This window comes from Elephas maximus, chromosome 18 (genome assembly GCF_024166365.1).
Source record: "Elephas maximus indicus isolate mEleMax1 chromosome 18, mEleMax1 primary haplotype, whole genome shotgun sequence".
Lineage (NCBI taxonomy): Eukaryota > Metazoa > Chordata > Mammalia > Proboscidea > Elephantidae > Elephas > Elephas maximus.
In genome coordinates, this window is record NC_064836.1 from 63015391 (window position 1) to 63039799 (window position 24409).

Here is a 24409-nt window from a genome sequence, read left to right on the forward strand (position 1 = left end):
CCCTCCTGATAATATGTCCAAAGTATGTGAAACAAAGTCTCGCCATTCTTGCTTCTAAGGAGCATTCTGGCTGTATTTCTTCCAAGACAGATTTGTTCCTTCTTCTGGCAGTCCATGGTATATTAAATATTCTTCACCAACACCATAACTCAAAGGCATCAATTCTTCTTCAGTCGTCCTTATACATTGTCCAGCTCTCGCATGCATATGAGGCAATTGAAAACACCATGGCTTGGGTCAGGTGCACCTTAGTCCTTAAAGTGTTACCTCACTTTAAAGAGATATTTTGTAGCAGATTTGCTCAATGCAACGCTGCTTCCATGGGTGTTGATTGTGGATCCAAGTAAAATGTAATCCTTGACAACCTCCATCTTTTCCCCGTTTATCATGATGTGGCTTTTTGGTCCACTTGTGAAGACTTTTGTTTTATGCTGAGGTGTAATCCATACTAAAGGCTCTGGTCTTTAATCTTCACCAATAAGTCCTTTAAGTCCTCTTCACTTTCAGCAAGCAACGTTGTATCATCTGCATTACACAGGTTGTTAATGAGTCTTTCTCCAATCCACATGCCCCGTTCTTCTTCATATAGTCCAGCTTCTCGGAATTATACTCAGCATACAGATTGAATAGGTATGGTGAAAGGATGCAACCCTGCCGCACACGTTTCCTGACTTTAAACCAGTTGTTCTGTCCAAACAACTGCCTCTTGATCTATGTACAGGTTCTCATGAGCACAATTAAGCATTCTGGAATTCCCATTCTTCGAAATTTTCTCCATAATTTGTTATGATCCACAGTCGAATGGCTTTGCATAGTCAATAAAACACAGGTAAACATCTGTCTGGTATTCTCTGCTTTCAGCCAGGATCCATCTGACATCAGCAATGATATCCCTTGTTTCATTTCCTCTTCTGAGTCCGGCTTGAATTTCTGTCAGTTCCCTGTTGATGTACTGCTGCAACCAGTTTTGAATGATCTTCAGCAAAATTTTACTTGTGTGTGGCATTAATGATATTGTTCGATGGTTTCCACATTCAGTTGGACCTCCTTTCTTTTGAATGGATACAAATATGGATCTCTTCCAGTTGGTTGGCCAGGGAGCTGTCTTCCAAATTTTTTGGCATAGACAAGTGAGTGCTTCCAGCACTGCATCCATTTGTTCAAACATCTCAATTGGTATGCCATCAATTCCTAGAGCCTTATTTTTTGCCAGTGCCTCAGTGGACCTCTTCCTTCAGTACCATTAGTTCTTGATCATATACTACTTCCTGAAATGTTTGAACATCTACCAGTTCTGTCTGGTACAGTGACTGTGTACTCCTGCCATCTTCGTTTGATGCTTCCTGTGTCGTTCAACATTTTCCCGGTAGAATCCCTCAACATTGCAACACAAGGCTTGAATTTTTTCTTCATTTCTTTCAACCTGAGAAATGCTAAGCATGTTTGTTTTTTGGTTTTCAATCTCCAGGTCCTTGCACATTTTATTACAATACTTTACTCTGTCTTCTTGAAATCCTCTGTTCAGCTCTTTTAGTTCATCATTTCTTCCTTTCACTTTAGCTACTCAACATTAAGCAGCAACTTTCAGAGTCTCTGCTGACATCCACTTTGGTCTTTTCCTTCTTTCCTGTCTTTTTAATGACCTCTTGTCATTCCACAACTCGTCTGGTCTTCAGTCATTAGTGTTCAATGGGTCAAATTTATTCTTGAGATGGTCTCTAAATTCAGCTGCAATATACTCAAGGTCATACTTTGGCTCTCATGGACTTGTTCTAATTTTTTTCAACTTCAACTTGAACTTACATATGAGTAATTGATGATCTGTTCCACAATCAGCCCCTGGCCTTGTTCTGACTGATAATTTTGAGCTTTTCCATAGTCTCGTTCCACAGATATAGTTGATTTCATTCCTGTGTATGCCATCTGGCAAGGTCTTCATGTATAGTTGCCATTTATGTTGTTGAAAAAAGGTATTTGAAATGAAGAAGTTGTTGGTCTTGCAAAATTTTGTCATGTGATCTCCACTGTTGTTTCTATCACCAAAGCCATGTTTGCCAACTACCAATCCTTCTTCTTTGTTTCCAACGCTTGCATTCCAATTGCCAGTAATTATCAATGCATCTCGACTGCATGTTTGATCAATTTCTGACTGCGCAAGTTGGTAAAAATCTTCAATTTTCATCTTTGGCCTTAGTAGTTGGTGCATAAGTTTGAATAACAGTCGTATTAACTGGTTTTCCTTGTAGGCGTTGGATATTATCCTATAATTGATAGCATTGTACTTAAGGATAGATATTTAAGCATTCTTTTTGACGATGAAGGTGACACCATACCTCTTTTCAATTTGTCATTCCCAGCATAGTAGGCCATATGATTGTCTGATTCAAAATGGCCAATACCAGTCCAGTTTAGCTCACTAATGCCTAGGATATCGATCTTTATGCGTTCTGTTTCATTTTTGATGACTTCCAATTTTCCTAGATTCATACTTTGTACATTCCACATTCCAGTTATTAATGGGTATTTGCAGCTGTTTCTTCTCATTTTGAGTCATGCCACATCAGCAAATTAAGGTCCTGAAAGCTCTACTCCACCCATGTCATTAAGGTCAACTCTACTTTGAAGAAGCAGCTTTTCCCCAGTTGTATTTTGAGTGCCTTCCAGCGTGAGTGGCTTATCTTCCAGCACTATATCAGACAATGTTCCACTGCTATTCATAAGGTTTTCACTAGCCAGTTTTTCAGAAGTAGACTACCAAATTCTTCTTCCTAGTCTGTTTTAGTCTAGAAGTTCGGCTGAAACCTTTCCACCAAGGGTGACCCTGCTGGTGGCAAAGCTTAGAGTATCACAGCAACACACAAGCCACCACAGTATGACAAACTGACAGACATACTGTGGTTGCAGAAGTTTACACATTTATAAATGTCATGGCTCCTGTTAACCCTATCTGTGGCATCTGTCCTCTGTTTAAGAGAAATTGGTAACTTTTATATAATTAAATTTTTTCCCATTTTTTATATTGTAATCAAAATGATCCATTATTTTGCTCTATGGTTTGTGCATTTAAAGCTTTCTCTATAGCATTAATCATATTCTCTCATATTTTCCTTTAATTTTATAGTTTTACCTTGGCATTTCTGTCTTTACACTACATAGAATCCACCTTTACATTTGGTGGTAATTAGTAAGCCAGATTTATTTTTCTACTTATGGTTAGCCAATTTCCCCACACCATCTTCTAAATAATCCACAGTGATTTGTGGTGTCATCTTTATCAAATATATGCCATATGTACATAGGTCTGCCTCTGAGCTCTCTCACTGTTAAGTTGCATCAGTTTATGTGCTCTTCTGCCAAGGCCAGATGATTTGATTTCTATAGCTTTGTTATTAATATTTTAGGAGGTATGGTTTTCTTTCTACAGCTTTGTATTATTAATATTTAATGACGTATTTCCCCCTTTTGCACTTTAAGGTTGATTTAGTCACATGTGGAATTTTATCTTTCGAATTAAATTTTAAAGTGAATTTACTGAATTCGTACTCAAAAAAAATCTACCTGGAATTTTAATTGGGATTGTTTCAAGTATATAAATTTGGGACAGAGTTGGCCTGTTCATAACATCCACTCAATTGAGATCATGACACACCTTTCCAGATTTCAGTTCGCCTTGTACACCCTTAATTTGAGTTTTAAAATGTTCTTCCTATAAGTTTTATCTATTCTTAAGCTATTTCTATATATTTTATGTGTTGCTATTGTGAATGGTATCTTCCTTTCGTTGTCTACTGAGTTACCGCTTGTACAGAGAACTACTGTACTACAAATTTTTACAGTGTAGCTTTAGACTAAAATGTCTTATGAGTTCTTGTTCCTCAGAGTTTGCTCTACTGTAGTTTATTTTCTTGAGTTGACTGCTTTGGATATTTTTTTTAAACCCTCCATTCTGTCCTCTTACTGCTGCCTCAGCAGTCAGCACCCCAGTTCCCACGCACACATATCAGATCAAGCCAGCCTTCAGTCTACCCAGGGGTTTCTCAGGCTTCCTGTTGTTTTTGTTCTGTCTGTTATTATTAGTGTCTGGAATCCTATTGTTTCTCCAGAGATGGTTTGAATGGAGAAAGCCAGCAGCCTGGGATAATTCACCAACTTGGCAAGAACTGGAAAGGAAAAATGTATTTCTAAGATTTGTGCTTAGGCTCAAAGTTTAGAATTCTTCAGAGAATACTTTTCTCCCATTAATAGAATCATCCACCCAATCAAGTGATATTTTCAAAGATCTATGTAGATAGTAGAGCTGTTTATCCTGTTTTCTAAGGAAGACAATAACAATTTAATAATTCATGTTTGTATGATAAAATCCAGTGGGTCATTTCTACTCCAAAATATGTATTTTCAATGCAGTACAAAGGATATGTGGATAGGCTGAAGTACTTTCTGAACCCTTAAAACTAAATCTAAACACTGCCCAAAAAGTAGGGGCTACAGTGGCCTAATTTCTTGGGTGACCGTATCTAATTAATTATAAGCAGCTCCCTGCATAAATGTAGTAGGATTCTAGTTTTTATATTTTTCTAATTGAAGACTGACTCGATGGCAAGGGATAAAGTATAGACATCAAGAAAAATTTAACTTAGGTAGGGCATTTTTTTTTTCCTCTGTTTCAACAGTAGAATTCATCTCATATGCCTGTGTACAAATAAAAACCTAAATGCAAAATTTAGATAAGAAAATAAGTCACAACAAAGAGCAAATATTTGTTTCATGCTATGGGTCAATCAAGTAAACTTAACAATTGAAGAAAATTTGATATAATAATTTTTAAAAATCTATCTACATAAAACACACATTGTATACTTATTTGAGTACTTCAAGCAGCAACGAAGTTAGAAAACACATAGTGTACATTTGAAAATACAGAACCTAAAAGTTACATAACTTCCTTAACCTGACACAGATAGAAATTTTTAGACCTGGGACAAGAGCCCTTCACATCTTGTGACTTTTTTAGCACTTTGGTTTTCTACATGCTGCCAAATAAGATAGGCAAAAAGAAGGGAAAGTGGGTGAGCCAGGAAAGGAGGAAGTTGAGAGGGATAAAGGAGAAAAATGAAAATATTTTATCTAAGAAGCTTTCCCAAAGCATGCAATTCTGTATTAAAATGCTAAATATTTTTACCTAATATTTACCTGTACCCTATAATCAAAAGTATATACCTTTTAGAATGCTGATACTGGTAGAAAAACAGCCTCATTACATGGCCCTGAGAAGCAAGGATTAATACTATGATTTTTTTTTTCATGCAAACATATTTCAATAGCCAAATATTATTTATATTTATTATAAGATGTTTAATTTTTACTTAACATTGAGAAGCTGAAACACTCCTGACTGTTTCCACTTTAACAGTTCAAACCCTTATTTTCTGTTTTAGAAAGTGAGGAGTCATATGGAATTTTACAACGAAAAACAACTTTTTAATGTATGTATATCTATATCCCATTGCCCTTTTAGGATATGGCAGCTAATTGCTGCTGTGAGGTGCCTTCGAGTCAGTTCCAACTCAGAGTGACCCTATATAAAACAGAACAAAACAATGCCCAGTCCTGTGCCATTCTCACAATTGTTGCTATGCTTGAGCCCATTGCTGCAGACACTGTGTCAATCCATCTCGTTGAGGGTCTTCCTCTTTTTCACTGACCCTCTACTTTACCAAGCGTGATGTCCTTCTCCAGAGACTGGTCCCTCCTGATAATACATCCAAAGTACATGACAGGAAGTCTCACCATCCTTGCTTCTAAGGAACATTCTGGCTATACTTCTTCCAAGACAGATTTGTTCATTCTTCTGGCAGCCCATGGTATATTCTATATTCTCTGCCAACACCATAATTCAAATGCATCAATTCTTCTTTGATGTTCCTTACTCATTGTCCAGCTCTTGCGTGCATGTGAGGAACCGAAAATACCATGGGTTTGGTCCGGTGAACCTAAGTTCTCAAAGTGGCATCTTTCCTTTCTAACACTTAAAGCAATCTTTTGCAGCAGAGTTGCCCAATGCAATGGGTTTGATTTCTTGACCCTGCTATGGCAGCTAAAGGGTTTAGAAAATCTTGTTGCATTTTCATGTCCAGAGACATAAATAATATCACTTCTCAATTAATTGTTAAAATATTCCCTTTCCAATTTTGAAAGAAATTTCTTAAGTCTGATATTAGTAGCTAGAGAAGGGAAGGGAAGGAAAGAAAACAGAATGGGGAAGAAGAGAAGTCAGGGAAGAAAAATGAAGAGGACTAGCATGACAAATATTTTACTAAGTGCTTTGAAAAGACCATCTCATTTTATTTCTCACTACAAACTTATTGGGTAAATTGTTACTATTTGACAAGTGAGAAAAGTATGGCTATAAAGGTTAAATAATTTTAACATCTTGCAAAAGGGATTGGTGATTATAAAAAGAAATCGTAATAAACCAACCAGAAAACACCCAGCATCTCGCAGAACAGAAATGAATCATGGCATGGAATTCTAAGGGAAGATATCATTGAACTGATGTCCTGATTTTGGTGAAAAGGTGAACCAAGAGGCAGAATATTAAAGCTAAATCTTCTTGGTTCAGGATGTACCACACAAGTAAGATTCTGAACACTTTAGAAAACAGAAGAATAGCCACTCCAGGAGCTATGAAAAAAGGCACCTGGATCTAAAAGGTCTTCTATCCAGTGGTCATGGACTTTTATCCTGTTAATTGCCCTGAAGGATGAATTAAGTACATAGCATCGTTTCAACGTAAGCCTCCCTAGGTAAAGGGGAAAAGTATGTACAGAAATTCCACCAAGCAGTTTCCAGATGGTCCTGGGAACCTCTGCATGCATATTCAGAAACAAAACAACATAAAAATTAACAAAAAACCATATCAAATTTCTAGGGTGAGATAGGATCTAGAACTATCAGAGCCTAAGGAAGAGCTACTTTTCATTTCCCTGGGACCTGGAGCCTCAATCTGGCTGAGATGAGAGTGGTGGGGTGGAGAAATGTGTAGATGGAGAATATTCTGAGCCTAATAAGAGTGAATCCATCAGAGAGAGGTACATATTAAACTTCACCTTTATGGCTTGGAAATCTTGACAACGTTCCCAGGTAATATTAACATAAAATTATTTCTATGCAGTTGATTCTTGGTACTCATGGTTGTCATGTTCTATAAAGCATTGTGAACACTGAATTAATGAATACTGAACTACTTGGTCTATGGGAAATAAAGGGTTAGGTTCCTGCAAGCCTCTGGTCACAACATTTTCATCAACTGATCAATACATAACCTTGTTTTATATGTGTTTCTGTTCAAAGAAACTTTCTTTAATACATACTGTTAATTCATTAACATTAAACTCATGGCCGACAACATTGTAACTCATGCCTGAACAGAGCTTATCTAACACACACATTTTCTCTGAAAGGCACATCACAGTCTTCTTGAGTTTAGGAAGACTAAACAGCACTTCAGTACTACACTTGGGGGCCAATTTAATCAGCAAAATCACCAAAAAAAAAAGTGTGAAAAATGTGGCACTAACTAAAAAGTGAAAATGGCAGTTTTTACAGGGTGGGAGCTGAAACAAGAAAGCAAAGCGTCGCTTTGTTAAATCTCAGTTGGGAATGTGTGCATCAAATGATACAAATTTTTTACCCATCTGCACATGTCTACAAATAACCATCAAAGCACCATGAGTATTGATTTCATGGTCACTAATAAATTTTAGGAGGTAAATGAATTCACAGATATGGAATCTGCAAATAATAAGGATCGACTGTATTTGCTTAAAGCAAACTGAAGCATTGTGACCTTTAGTATTGAAATCATCTAATCTGTTTGGATCTGGTAATGCTACCTCACTCCTTGAGAACTTAGAATAGTATCTAAAACCAGAACCTGGGTGGAATACTGTAGAAGATGATGAAATGGTGTGCCAAAAAGAGAAGCTTATTAATGAGTTTTATAAACACTTAACTGATAATTGTTTACGTCTAAGCTATAAAAGCTATGTAGAGGTGAGAAATGCACAACTTTCCTTTCATTAAGAGTTAACCCATGAAAACTCATAGACTTCTAGAGAATGTACTGGTACAAAGACCTAAATATAACTGTGCATTAGTCTAGTGGCTCTTGAAAAAACCATGAGAAGGAAAAAGATTAAAAGTCAAAATGCTACATGGAATTAAAGAAACATTCAAATTTGCATGCATATCTTTAAAGAAAAAGACAACAAAATTCAATACAGAATGAGATCTCACTTCCACGGCTAATGAAAATATACTGGATGGAATGTAGGGGTGGAGGTTGGACTCAATGATCTCTGAGGCCCCTTCTATTTCTAAGATTATACAATTGAGATCCTTCGAACTTACCTAAGTATTTTGGATAAAAATATGTCTAGAAAGAAAGAAAAGAAAAAAACATATTTTAGCAAACTTAAATTTCACTGTAAATTTGAAACTTAATTTTATAATGTGTCTTTATATTAAAATGCTTTAAATTGTATATAACTGTAATTTCTACATTATAATGTAACTTTTTTCTATAAAACACACTAGGAGTGGATGAACAATAACAGTGAACCAATAAGATGCTTAGGCTTGAAATAATACTGATCAATGCAGTCATGTTTCAAGAGCTCCTAATCTGAAAACAGATTCTATATAAGATGAATGTAATAATATATGCCGCCCACTTTTCAAAAATTCTTTAATTCTGCCACAGTTAATGATTAGCAACCTGCTTTAGATACGTTTTATATCATGATGACTGGTGGCACAGAGATTAAGTGCTTGGCTTAACCCAATGGAAAATGGCAGTCTGCTTCTGTAAAGATTTACAGCCTTGGAAATCCTATGTGAAAGTTCTACTCTGTCCAATAGGGTCACTAAGAGTCAGAATCAACTCAATGGCAATGGGTTTGGTTTGGTTGGTTTTTTTTAAAAAACATATATTTTATATCATGATGATTACATAAATAAAATTCAGTGTTGAATAATAATGACATAATTTGAAGTAAATAAAAGTGGGGACTTTTTTTTTTTTTAGCATTTTATGTACATGTAATACCTTACTTATAAATCGGTTCTGTACCAAAAGTTTGTCTGTAAATAAGTAATTTGGAATGAGGAATGTGCTATACTGAAGGGAGAAAAATGTAAAAATTTGCCGACAGTAAGTTTCCCAGGCTGATTTCACAAAAGCCTTCTTAAGCCATAATATATCAAATGTGTAGCATTAAAGTCATAAGAACACCTCATGAGAAACAGTGTTTCTGTGGAAAAATGTACTCAACATTGCAACTTAGCAAATAGAGAACATATCTTTATCCAGGACAAAGCCAAAGTCCCACTCTTTCCTCTTCTCACATATAAACCTACATAGCAATGATCTTTTGGTTTGTAAAGATGAGATCTACCACCAAGTACCTCAGACAGTAGTGTTGTCTTTTATAGAATGAAAGCCAGAGGGTAAGCAAAAACTAATGAGCTATAAAGGTGATGACGTGATGATGGAAAGGAATATATTAGGGACAGTGGAGAGGTAAGCAAAGGGTGGGGGTTTTGAGAGGTCATGATGATTGGGGATATGGACAAAGATAGTAGGAATGTGGATGGGGGTAGTTGCAGTAAGGTAGAAAATCAGCAGCAGTAACAAATGTTTTTCCTTTCCTTTCATTTCTCCCGTTTCTTCCTTACTCTCTGTGATGGTTAAGGTTAGGTGTCACCTAGGCTAGGCCATGATTATCAGTGGTTTGGCATCCTTCATTTTGTTATCTGATGTGAACAGCAAATCAGTTGAAAGCTAATCAGTTTCCTTGGGTGTGTGACCTGCATCCAATATATATGGGTGCTCTGGCAAAGTGCTCTCTGGATCCTGCATCTGACTGGTCATCCTCTGACCTCCAGATCTTGGGAAGTGAGTCAGCAGCCTACTGGATGACCTGCTGATTTTGGGTTAGTCAACTCCTGCAACCACGTGTGGCCTCAAGCCTGATGCCTGACTCATTGATTTGGGATTTGCCAGCTTCCACAACTGTATAAGCCATTTCTTTTAGATAAATCTCTCTAATTCTATTTCTATATATACATTTCACTGCTTTTGCTCCTCTAGAGAACACAGCCTAAGACACTCTCTGCCATCTCTTTCTCTTCTGTCAGTCAGAGTAGTATTAGAATTTGGGGGTGGGGTGGTGGGGAGGGAAACCCATAAATGAGTCTTCTTTCTCCACAGTCTTTTATCTTCTCCATTTTGGCCTTCTACTTCACTCCTCTGTTGATACTTAGAGGAAAAGCCCTAAGAATGTATGTGTGGTGTTAGAAACACATAACAAAACAAAACAATCAAACACATTGCCATCAAGTCAATTCTGACTCATAGCAACCCTATAGAAATACATGAAGTATTTATGAGTGCTGTAATAAAGGACAGCAACTGGAAGCCCCCAGCCACTCCAGAGAAGAAAGATGTGGCAGTTTGTGTCTGTAAAGATTTACAGCCTTAGAAACTCTACAGAGCAGTTCTACTCCATCCTATAGGGTCACTGTGAGTAGGAATCGACTCAACTGCAATGGGTTTGCTTTGGTAATATAATATCTGCAACATACAGTTTTGCCTTAAAATAGACCAGCAAGAACAAACAAACAACAAAAAAAAAAAAAATTGGAATGGGTGAGGTAGAGAATAGACAAAACAAGAATGGCAGTTTGTTAGGCTGTGGCTATTGTGGGTATATTGGAGTCTATTGTATTGTTTTCTCTACTTTGTATACGTCCTAAATCTCCGTAATAAGAAGAAATATGCATGTGTATTCATGTATGTGTGTGTATATATTCATATACATACATACACATTTCTACACAATAGATAGATATAGGTAGATGTACATCTATGGAGATAGATGATTAATATATAGACATACACATATATTTCTATGCTATATATATTTTCCTATACAGTCAGAATACTGTGCTATACTGTATCAAATAAAATATTTTTGCCTTCTCAATTACTTACCCATAAAAGCAACAGAACTGAGAAAGAAACATTTTTGATTCAATTCTAGAGACTATTAAGAATAAATCTTCAGGAAACTTGAGGGAAATTGCCTCCTAACCTTTTAGAATAAGGAAGCAATAAAAAGGATTAAAGAACAGTCCCATAGAACTCAAATTGTTACTGTCTCAGACAAGTTCTCTGATTATGGAAAAATGATTCCTAATTCTTATCTCCTGTCTATTCTCTTGTTTCAGGAGCTGGGGCAGAAGTATAGGAGGGGCTTTGTTTATTTCTACCCCCCATCTCCACTTGGTAATATAGTCCATCTCAGGAAAAATATTTGAAGTAACCCTGAATGTTGTCAGGTTTGATGAATTCTCAAGGTCACCACACCTAAATTCTTAGAGGTACTTTATATACTCCTTCAAATCATAGGCCACACTACAGAATATCCTCCTCTAATAATTACTGTATATTTAGCCTTTATGATTAAATTTTTCTAGACTAAATTGGAAAGTTTTGTTCTAGCATTCCACGGTCCCAAAGGTTCTAGCATTAGGGATTACTGATGATAAGAATTGGACTCAAGAATCTTCCCAAGGGCTTATATATACCTGTTGCTGTCGAGTCAATTCTGACTCAGGATATTTTAAAATATACTCAGGCTACACAATACTTTATTGACTTCTTCACTAAGCATTCACTGAATACTATGAACCAAGCTTGGGATTAAAGAGCTGTGTTCTCTAAAGCTTAATTAAAAATAACAATAGAAAAATTTAATAAATCATAGTGAAAACCATACAATCTCTCTCTCTCTCTCACATGCACACACTCACTCACTCATTCACTCACATAAATACATATGCATTATATCTGAGTTGGAGATATGCCCCAATACTACCAAATTCATGTGGGAGAAAGTATTTCCAAATTATGAAGTCAATACTAGCTGCTGACAACGAGGCAATGTGGAACGTTAGTTTGTCAGAGCATATTGCCGTTGGCCCGCTTTCCTTTGAGGGCATTTTCCCCTGTAATGCCGCAGTGGTTACGTATGCGATGTGACACAAAAAATTATTAACTTAAAAAGAGAAAACAAAGGAACACAGACTCAAGCTAGAAACGTCCTCTCTGTAATCATATGTCTAGGTGTGCGAATTTGATCATTTTTATTAGTTCTTACCGTTTCAGGATCATTTTCAAAGATCTCCCTGGCTTCTTCTTTATTGCACAGCTCTTCAATGCATTCCCTTTCGAGATTACCCTCAAGTCTTTCTTCCCATACATAATAATTTGCACGTCGTCTCCTAATCAGGACTTGTGAAGCATATTCCTTTGACAAAACTGAATGAAGAAAAAAAAATGTTAATATGCATAAATATTTTATTTTCCCGACTAAAAGATATTTTATGAAACAATGAGAGTGAAAAGCATTTCCTGCCTATGACTTGTATAACTTTTAAAACCGGCATGGCTGAAGGAAGAACAACGCAGATACATCACTGCTTTAGTTACAACTCACTCAGAGAGCAAGCTTGGTGTGCAGCTAAAGCACTTCTACAATGATCTACACAAAATATTAAGGTTCACGCTTGCGGCCAGACTTTCCAAATGCTATTCAATGCTCACCTCCATTTTGACTACACTGGAAAAAGCATCCTGCTAAAATGACTATGTCAAAATCATCCTTATACTATTTCTAAAGCTGGAGTAATAAACTTTCCCAATTTTAGTAGGAAGCTCGTGTATTTCTATGAAGACTGAAAAAAGCAGGCATACAGTTCAGTGGGGGCCCTGGTGGTGCAGTGGTTAAAGACCTCAGTGGTTAACAAAAAGGTCGGCAGTTAGCATCCACCAGTCGCTCCTTGGAAACCCCGTGGGGCAGTTCTACTGTCCTATAGAAAAAAACAAAAGAGTCGCTATGAATCTGAGTTGACTAGACAGCAATTTTTTTTGGGGGGGGTGGAGGTTGTTTACAGTTCAATCAGCTATTTGAGAGATACTTAATGGGGTAGAACAATCATTCGTATAAACAGAAAAATTAAAATGCATTAAAAAAGATAGATCTTACATAAGGCAAACAATTCAGAAGGCAAAGAAAAATATAGATAACTTTGACTACCTAAAAATTTTAAACAGTTGAACGAACAAAACTAATGCAAAAACTTCAACATCAAGCAATAGATTGAAAAAGTATATTTGCATCATATAGAATAAAAAAATAATAAAAACCTACAGCCAGAATTTACGAGTGACTTTTGCAAATGAAGAGAAAAAACAACAAAACAATAAACGAAGAATACAGGAACTCCATGCTATGGCTGCTTAGTATAACAAAACCTGCTCCTAAATGGGATTATAACCACAGGCGTAGGGGTTAGGATTTATAATACACATTTTGGGGGGACACAATTCAATCCATAACATTCCAGCCTTTAGACCCCCAAAATTCATGTCCTTCCCACATGCAAAACTCATTCACCCCATCATGTCATCCCAAAAGTTTAAATCAACTCCAAATCCCAAATCTCATCTTCTGAATTATCTAAATCAAATATGGGTGAGACTTTAGGTGTATTCCATCCTGGGCAAAATTTCTCTGCATCTATGAACCCAGGAAATCTAGAATACAAATTACCTACTTCCAAAGTACAATGGTGGAACAGGCATGAGGTGGACATTTCCACGAAAAATAGGAGAAACTGGAGGGAAAAAAGGGATAATGGGCACCAAGCAAGTCCAAAACCCAGCAGAACAATTTACTTTAGCTCTCAAGGCTTGAAAATAATCCTCTGTTCTTTGGAACCATCTGGGCAATGACCCTGCCCTCCAGACTCTGAGTGTTCGCCACACTCTCTGGATTCTGGGTGTAGGCCCTTCTACCCTGGCTTCAGCCCCACTTACAGGCACACTGGGATGGCAACTCTGCTCCTTCAGTTTTGGGAGGCCCCATTCTCCTAGTCCATCTGAGTGATAACCCTACCCCCTCAGACCTGGTAGGCTCCATTCTCTTGCCCCCTGGTCATGGCAGCCCCCACCTCTTAGCTTTGGGTAGCAGCTCCATACTCTTGGCCTTTGAGTATGGCAGCCCCACACTCCAGAACCAAGTAGGTTCTGACTCTTTGAAACCTAGGAGGCTGTGACTCCTCCCTTTGAAACCTAAGATGCCATGGCGCCACACTTTGAAGCCCAGGAAGCCGTGGCTCCACCCTTTGAGACCCAGGCAGGCCTGCTTCCTGTGCTCCTTCCAAAAGTTCTGCTGATCTCCAAGCTACTTCAGGGATAATCTTTTTTGTTTCTTGGGAGACAACAGAGGTAGCTCCTCTGGTCTGTTTCTTGCCTATAGAATTCGAAGAAGCAGACAGCTTTCCTTTCTTTTGCCCTGTCTGTGTCTCCTTCAGTCTAAGCTGATGGGTTTTCTGCTGCAGTAGTAGGATAGATCCATCAATCAGAGCAGAGGCTTAGTCTCTTTAACAAAAGACTGTGTAGCCATGTCCTTGGTGAAAATTCTTGAACACGTGTCCTGAGTTTGTACAAATGAATTTTCCCAATCTTTAAGTTTCACTTTCATTTCATATAGTTTATTTCTAAGTCCATCTCTTCCCTCTTACATTTTAGTATAAGCAGCAAAGAGAAGCCATGCAGCCCCTTTAAGACCTTGCTTAGGACAAAGCAGAATTCTTCCATAGAGCTTCCGAGGAGCGGCTGGCAGATTTGAACTGCTGACCTTTGGTTAGCAGCCAAATACTTAACCACTAGGCAACTTAAACTCTTCAAGCTTCCACCCACTACCCAATTCCAAAAGCATTTCCACATTTTAGGTGTTTGTTAGAGCAGCAACCCACACTTCAGTACCGTATTCTGTCTTAGTTATACCGTGTTGCTATAACAGTTGGGTGTCTTTAAAAAACAGAAATTTGTTTTCTCACAGTTTAGGAGGCCAGAAGCTTGAATTCTAAGTGCCAGCTCTAGGGAAGGCTATCTTTCTCTGTCAGCTCTGATGAAGGTCCTTGTTCTGTGGTTCCTTGGTGATCCTTCATGTGGTGTGACATCTATCTTCACCCATCTCTGCTTGATTCTCTATCTCTGATCTGCTCTTTTGGTATCTCAAATGTGATTGGCTTAAAATACGCCCTATATTGATATGGTTTCCTAACAAAGTAAATCCATTCCCAAATAGGATTATAACTATAGGTATAGTGGTTAGGATTTACAACACATATTTCTGGGGGACACAATTCAGTCCATAACAATGTGCTTTTACCTGATGGCTCAAAGTCCATCTGCCCAAAACCAAGCCCTCTGCTGGCCTTCAAGAATGTTTGAAAGTTTATTATTTAATCATAATAATAACCATGGTACCTTAAGTACATAAATGCTATTTTTGCATTATTTCTCTTAATCCTGCACAGTTGTTCTATGCAGATCCTAATTTTCCCATTTTATACATGAATAAAGTACAACTCAGGGAAGTTGAACTAACTTTACCAAGTTCACGCAGCTGAGAATAGAGCCAAGGCAGCCTCCAAAGACTGTTCTCCTTTTGTGTTACCATGTTCTCACTAATTATTTGTCTCACTTCTTTGGATTAAGGAGTATCTCAAGAAAATCCTTGTTAGTTTCCCTTCTTGGATTAAGGAGTAGCTCAAGAAAGTCCTTGTTAAAACTCAACTATGTTGCTTAAAAAGTGTGCCATTCAGAATTAAAATTTTAGGTTACAATGTTTAGTTATGACCCTTTTCAGATTAGAAGTATGGCTGAGTCCGCTTGATTTTTAACTTATTATCTGAGTCATTCCTTCTTCCAAACAGTGACTTCAGCAGGCTGTATAATTACGTCAACAACGTTGTCACTCTTCAAACATTAACTGGAATCTTCTTTTGAAATTGCCTTCATGGCCTGGAGTATATTCCCTTTAATATCCTCTGTGACGGTAAATACTTATTACTTGAGGATAAATTTGAATATCTTATGTCAAAACAAGTAGTTAACATTTAAGTCCTGGGAATAAGGTGGCTGACCTATGTTAGAAATAAGGTTTTTAGTAAAGAAAGCAATGCTACTCTGAGATGTTTTATGCCTCTTAAAAATACCTCTGAGAAGGCAATAAATGACTAATCAAACATAACTTTCTTGGTATAAAAATGCCATAAATGCCAAGAGAAACTGAATTCCAGAGAAATGAAATAATTCTCCCAGAGCCAGTGAGTTACTGGAGAAGTAAATGGTAAATTAACAATTGTTTATTAATAGTTCTGCAGCTAGTTGACTTTGTAATCTTGAGTACTGTCTTGCCTCTCAGATTTAACTGAAACAAACACTTTAAACTTTCTTTAGGAGAAACTAAGAGATAAATATACATAAAAGTATGCCTTATTGTGTTCTATGTTCAATTGTTTTTAATCAGCTTTATTAGGTAAAATTTACAAACATTGCATACTTAAGATTCACCCATTAAGTATACAGTTTGATGAGTTTTGATAAATGTATACAGTATATAGCCACCACCACAATTATGCTTTATAGAACATTTCCATCACTCCCAAGAGTTCCCTCATGCCCGTTTGCTATCCAGTTGCTATAGGGTAAAGAGAAATATCCTATTCTACTTAGTAGAATCTCTTCTCCTAGGTATATCAAACAAATTTATATGAAAAATACTGAATTGTGTACACAAGATGAAAGTTCAGCATTTTATTCTATAAAAAAAAAAATAAATTTTTTTCTTTTCTTTTTTTTTTTATTCTATAGGTACCTCATAAAAGTATCTAAAATAAGGATGATTGGGTTAGCATTGCCTCTACTCACAGGAAATTCCCACACCGTTCAATTCAGTTCAAAAGATTAGGATAAAGTTCTTTCCTCAAGCCTCACGCCCAGTCGGGAGATCCTAGCTTGCTCTGCTCTGTTAGGGCTTGGGGGGCAGGCCAGGGGAACTGCAGTCAGCTGGTGAGTCAGCTGAGGGTGCGGTGGCAGATGACAGAGGGTCCAAGCTCTAGGACAGCTCATCCTCTGAACCTCTTCCAATTTATTGCTGGTCCTTTACAAAGATGATTCTTACATTCCTCCCTCCAAGGGCTCCCCTCTTTTTTAGTTCTGCTTTCTGTCTCTCCTTTCTCAGGCCCTTATCTGGCATCCCAAGAATGAAAAACTGTGCCCATAAGAATGTGTTTGAGAAGACAGTCTTCCACTAGCATTTGGGTAGGCAGTGTTTGAATCTTTGTTTCTGCTTCAGTGTGGGATGGAGTAAGGGAAAATAGTTCTTAGCCTGTAACTAAGAGAGGACAGGGCAGGGTGGGGAGGAATACACAGAGAAAAACCAGATTAATACTTTCAGAGATAAAATCATGCCTCACGTCTCACCTGTCGATGTGTCAGATTTGTCTTAACAGAATTCCATGTAATATAGAAAAACCTATCATTAATAATGGTAGGAAAATGTATGGCCCCAGATATTTAAAATAATCATATATCGATTAACTGAAAACTCTTATTTTTTTAAATAAAGATTTCTTCAGAAGATTTCCAATTGAAAGGTGAGTGTTAAAAAATGTGAAGGTTCCAAGTAGGCATTCATCAGCCTATGTAATTATTATGACTTTCAAGAAAACTCGTGTTAGCTTTCGGGAAGAACTGCTATAGCTGTATTTTGGTTATGCTTCAATTAAAAAAAAAAAAGTCTATTAAAAAAACAGAAAGAACTACTATACTAGCCTTATTTTAAATTTGACATTACGTTCCATATTGAGAATTATGCTGCTGAGCAGCTTTTCCTTCCCATATTATTATATTAAGGGTTAGAAAGGGGTTAGAAAGGTATTCTATAGATGAAATATGCTTCTGTCCTTCAAGAGGGCTGAGCAATAGACTAATGGGAGATACTTTAAGAGAGTCAAAAATCTAAAGAGATAGGTCTGAATAAGGATTTAAACCCAGGAGAGAAAGGAAGTATGAAACGGAGAAATAATTTGTGAATTTCATTTAGCATATATAAAAAGTGGATTCTGAAACATTTATTTTGGAAGGGGTGAGGGCTAGCATTTATTGAAAAGTTTGAAAGCTACTGGTAACATTTAAGAAAATGTGACCAATGACTCTCATTCTGGGATGGATCAGTAAATGAGCAGGGTAGCAATGTCTGGGCTGGGTAGCCATACAGAAGGGAAAGGGGATGCTTCTTACACCAAAAATTAACTATATTTTCATTTATACCCCAACCTGGAAAAAAAAAAATAATAAAACTTCTCCAATTCTCTCCATAAGATTAAAACTTTTAATTTTACAGAAAGCAGTACATTTTATTTACTGCCTCCAAAATTACAAAGACTTCTACTAAAAGACGAACCATAAGTCCCGGTGGTACAGTGGTTATGTGCTTGGCTGTTAACTGAAATGTTCAGATCCACCAGCTGCTCAACATAAGACCTGGTGATCTGCTCTGGTAAAGATTACAGCCTAAAAAACTGTACGCGGCAGTTCTACTCTGTCCTGTAGGGTTGCTGTGAGTCAGGATCAACTGGCCGGCATTCAGTAACAAAAGACTGGACAGGCAGCTTATTACCAAGGACAAAATTACATTGATGATTTCTTTTATTTGGCTTGTTTGCTCTTGGTGAATGATAAATGAAGGTCCCTGAGGGCTCATAGTTCAGGTTTTGGCAAATTATGAAGAAGGTATTTTCCACAGCCCTCTCCTGTCTTCCCTTGACTACTAAACTGGCTACACTTCTTGATGCTACAATGGGAGATCTCTTTCACGACGTGCTACAAGAAATTTATGCAGTCAGTTTTCCTTGTCTTTTTTATCTCCTACCCACTAGGACACCAAAACACCATCTGATTTTGACGTCATGTACCAAGAGGAGATGTTTTGTTCTAGTTCTATTTGACCTATTTTTTTAGGATGGCATCAATTAATATTATTAGTTCACTGACCTGTGTCTGTATTTCTGTTGGGAAAAGCATCAGCCAAACAGTTCCTGGAGATTTTGAAAGGCAACAGTGAAAGAGTTGGCCTAATTCTGTACTATCTCACTTTCCCCAGATCACCCGAATAAGCAAGTCTGAAGTGTGTTGAAAGGCTTAGAAGGACTCCAGATCTCAATGGCTTCCTTTTTGACTCTTAAGATACTATTCATTTTTTTTAAAGTGCATATGTGGAAGTGAGATGGTTTGGAATACTGGTGTATCATCAAGTAGATTTTTATAATTCAAAACAGTCTTTGTCAATCTCTCAGAATGCCCTGTTGACTTCCCAAAAAGCTTTAAGACACAGAATAAATAACAGTGGAAGAAAATCATAACTCATTAAAGACCTGAGGAAAAATGACTGGGATAAGGAGTGGAGGAAAAGAATAAAAATAAAATAAGCAACAAGGAAAGGTTCATGTAACATATAGACACTCAGACCTATTAAAAAAAAAAAAAAAAAAGATCATAGACAAAGGGAAAAGGCTTCCTAGTAATCAAATAATAAAATAAACACGCATGTGCTCCTTGACAAGGCAAAGAGGTTAGTGACTGTTACCATCTGCTTTTTAAAAAGACATGGCAAATGGTGTTTATGGTTCTTGATGGCAAAGAGCATTTATCTGTTCTCACTCCAAGATGACATTGAAATTATAGTAAGAGAAAAAAATAAAAAAGGAATAATCCACAGGAGCTTGAGAATGAGAAGGGTTATTGTTAGATAAGTGATGAAACCTGTTAGATAAGCTGATGAAAACCTGTTGATGAATAAAACAAGGACAGGAAGCCTTGATTCAAAACACACACAGAGGGATAACAGTGGAAGGAAGAACCATTTGCCTATTAAGCCTCAGAAACTCTCCAATGTAGCATCAGCGGGACAGTGGGAGAGAGAAAGGCACTAGAAAGAAAAAAAAAAGAGGGAGATTAATTTGAAAGTCCATCAACAACTGGTTTCCCCATCCCAATGGCCATGAAGCTGAATACTCAAAGTGGACCTAATAAACATTAATTGAATAAACAAATCAAGTAATGAATATACACAGAGCAACCTGTTAATTTCCCATTAAGAAGAAAAACTAGCAGGGAACCAGGCAGATATAAATAACAGTAGAGAAAGCCAACACACCAGTCGCCTAAAAGCAACCCATTACGGTTGTTTAAGTATGAAGAGGACAACCAAGAAACATCAGAAATGTGGGGGGAAAAAATTAACAGCTACTAGCAGCATCCAAGTAAAATTTTACTGAAGATAATTTCAAAAAAAGTTGCAGCAGTACATCCACAGGAAAGTGCCAGAAATTCAAACCAGATTCAGAAGAGGACGTGGAATGAGGGATATCATTGCTGATATCAGATGGATTCTGGCTGAAAGCAGAGAATACCAGAGAGATCTTTTCCTCTGTTCTATTGACTATGGAAAGGCATTCGATTACAGATCATACCAAATTATGGGTAACATTGCAAATAATGGGAATTCCAGAACACTTAATTGTGCTCATGGGGAACCTGTACATAGAACAAGAGGTAGTCCTACCTCTTGCAGTCCTACTGCAAGGTTTAAAATCAGGAAACATGTGTGCCAGGGTTGTATCCTCTCACCATATTTATCCAATTTGTATGCTGAGCAACTAATCTGAGAAACTAGACTATATGAAGAAGAATATGGCATCAGGATTGGAGGAAGGCTCATTAACAACCTGTGATATGCAGATGACACAACCTTGCTTTTGAAAAGTGAAGAGGATTTGAAGCACTTACTGATGAAGATCAAAGACTACAGCCTTCAGAATGGATTACACCTCAACAAAAAGAAAACAGAAATTCTCATAACTGGACCAATATGCAACATAATGATAAATAGAGAAAAGACTGAAGTTGTGAAGGATTTCATTTTACTTGCATCCACAATCAATGCCCACACAAGCAGCAGTCAAGAAATCAAATGATACATTGCATTGGGAAAACCTGCTGCAAGACCTCTCTAAAGTGTTAAAAAAAAAACAACGATGTCACTTTGAAGAATAAGGTGTTCTTGACCTATGCCATATTTTCAATCGCTTCATACACATGTGAAAGCTGGACAATAAATAAGGAAGACTGAAGAATTGATGCATTTGAATTATGGTGTTGGCAAAGAATATTGAATATACCATGACTGCCAAAAGAACCAACAAATATGTCTTGGAAGAAGTACAGCCAGAGTGCTCCTTGGAAGCCTGAATGGTGAGACTTCATACCACGTACTTTGGACATGTTACCAGGAGGAACCATTCCCTGGAGAAGGACATCATGCTTGGTAAGGTAAAGGGTTAGTGAAAGAGAGGAAGACCCTCAATGAGACGAGTTGGCACAGTGTCTGCAACAATGGGCTCAAGCACAGCAATGATTGTGAGAATGGTGCAGGACTGATCAGTATCTCATTCTGTTGTACATAGGGTTGCTATGTGTCAGAAATGACTCGATGGCACCTAACATTACAACACTACCAACAGCACAAAAAGACTAACAACAACTGAAATGATAGAAAACGGGTCATTTAGAGAAGAGAACCTTAAAACGCTTTAAAAAATACAATGAATACCGTCATAGTGACTTAAGGAGATAATGCATTCACGAAACAAGAAGAGGTGAAAGTAAAAATCAAAGAACCAAAAATACGCCCCAAGAAATTTAATTTTTTTTACATATTCTTAGCAAAGGCAAAAAGACAAAAACATGAAGACAGATTTGACTCATAAATAGGAAAAACGTCTTTTCATCCAAAGCACCATTAACACCAGTAAAAATCAGAGCAAAGTAGAAAAAAAAAAATACAACTTACATATGTAAGCAGGTTAATACTTTTATATGAAGAACTTACAGATCCATAAGAAAAAAAAATCTCTACTAGAAAAATGGATTAAACGCATCAATAGCTAATAAAATGACTAATAAGTATATGCAAAAAAGTTGAAAGAAATACAAACGTTATTGGAATTCCTTCAGGCCTCGCCAGACTGGAGACACATAAGGTTACGCTAACGTCTGTGGCTACATTTCTGGCTGTATTTCACTGTCCCCGACCCCCACTTTATGACTCAGGAATTCCAGTCTTTAGCCAAGCTTTACGTAAGCATTTTGAGCAGTCCCCTCTCTAGCTAAGATCCCTCCCCACAAAAAGAAGTCACTCTCTTCATTTCTACCGCACTGACAAAGTTTTTAAAAGAATTTAATGTCCAATGTCAACAAAGATCATAGGAACTAGACACTTTTATAATCTACTTTTAAAAGCATATTTCCAGGGAGAAACCTAGCAACGTGTATCCAAAAGCTGCAAAACAGGGGCACTATTGAGCCATGCAATTAACAGTTAACAATTGTATTTCTAGGAAATTAACCTGAAGAAATCAACATGACGTATGCAAAGAAATACATATGAATATGTTCATAACAACAGTACGGTTATAAGCAAGACACTGCAGATAATCTAAACGTCCAGAAATACGGTTTCGGTTAAATATACTATGATGAACACGTGCAATATAAAATTATGAGCCTATTTAAAAGTTTGGTGAAGATTTTATTTTATTGATGTGAAACTCATATTTTTAGATGAAATATCAGGTTACAAATGGGTATGGAGCACAATTCCATTCTTGTATTTCACTTTTATTAAAATTTGTATTGTCCTAATGAATGTATATATGAAGAAAAGAAGCTTACAAGAAATATAGAGCAAAGTGTTACATCAGTCTCTAGCTAGAACGACTATGCATGCATTTTTTTAGTGCATTTTTTTAATGCATATCTGTATTTTCAAATTAGATTGCATTAACCATGGATTACATCAGTAGCTTAAAAATGTCAGGGAGTCAGTAGAATATACAAAGTAGTTTAAACTGGGGGGAAAGTGTCCAATGAGGCTAGAAGGTCAAAATGGAAACACAGGAAACTCACATTTAAAGGAGAACAAAGATCATCAAAACAATAGGACATATTAGTAACATACATGTGGAGAAAGTAAGAAAATTCTGAAGATAATGCTTGTAGACGTAAAGGGAGGGGAATGTCAAAAAGATAAGAAAATTTCAATAGTGTCGAATGTTGAAAAGTAGTTATGAATAATAACTGGTATACGGTGGCGTGGCGGTTAGGAGTTTGCTGGGGGAGGACCGGGGAGCTCAAAGGCCAGTACACCTAATTAACTAGTACTCCCTCAGACTATCAGCCCTTGGCCCAGTCACCTCTCTTATTACTTCACTCACTTCCTTAAAGTTGTTTTTCAGACCCTCTGGAAAGCCCCAGCCAAAGCCAGCTCAAACCATCCCAAAGCGGTTAAGCACTCATAAAACAGATCAAAGGGACCTGCAAGTTATCCAAGGAAATCCCCAGCCACTGCGCATGCCCAGTGGGAAAAATCCAGCGGAACCGTCAAAGCTCCACACAAATCTTCCGGTTTCACGGACCTCTAGTCCTCAAGCGCTTCCGTTGTGCTTGCTTAGTATAATAAAAATTGCCTGGACCTTTAATTCAAGCATCAGCCAATCAGCAACAACTTATCCGCCCTTATATGAATATGTAAAGCTCTGCAAGATCGAGAAACCCATAAAATGTAAATATTCTTTCAAATCGGGAACTCAATGTGAGTTTCATACCTGTGAGTTCCCACTTGCTAGCATGGGAAATAAACTTTCTTCCTCTCAAAATGGTGCCTGAGAGTTTGCCTTCTTGCGTGCCTGGCAGAGACCCATAGGTCCCATTTCATTTGGCTACTAACCAAAAGGTCACCAGTTCAAACCCACCAGGTGCTCACTGAAAACCATATGGCGCAGTTCTACTCTGTCCAATAGGGTTGCTATGAGTCAGAATCGACATGATGGCAATGTGTTTGGTTGTTTGGTTTTATTATGTATGGCAAGGGTTAAAGTGTATACAATTGCTTTACAAATAAGACAGGCATTGACAGCCTCAGTCACCAATACCAGCGGGGGGGGGGGTAAGAAGGGAGGAAACTGAGGTCCCCAGAATAAACCCTTTTTCAAGAAGTTCAAATGATCCCTATCTCACACCATACACAAAAACTAATTCAAAATGGATCAAAGACCTAAATATAAAACCAAAAACTATAAAGATTATAAAAGAAAAAACAGGATAAATGCTAGAGTCCCTAATACAGAGCATAAATAGGATACGATCCGTAACTAACAACACACGTACACTAGAAGATAAGCTAGATAACTGGGATCTTCTAAAAATTAAACAATTATGCTCATCAAAAGACTTCACCAAAGAGTAAAAAGAGAACCTACAGATTTGGAAAAAAAATTTTGGCTATGACTTATCCATATCTGACAAAGGTCTAATCTCTAAAACCTATAGGAAAATCCAACACCTCTACAACAAAAAAACAAATAATTCAAT

General features: G+C 37.2%; 1 protein-coding gene across 1 annotated transcript in view; it reads right to left on the reverse strand.

The window, feature by feature from the left end:
• PROS1 (protein S) overlaps positions 1-24409 on the reverse strand; it is a 93683-nt gene that overhangs the window by 41935 nt on the left and 27339 nt on the right. Inside the window, exons 2-3 of the mRNA XM_049857930.1 lie at positions 12222-12382; positions 8410-8434 (exon numbers count right to left, since the gene is read on the reverse strand). Of these exons, the coding sequence (XP_049713887.1) occupies positions 8410-8434; positions 12222-12382 (186 nt within the window). The remainder of the gene's footprint in view (positions 1-8409; positions 8435-12221; positions 12383-24409) is intronic.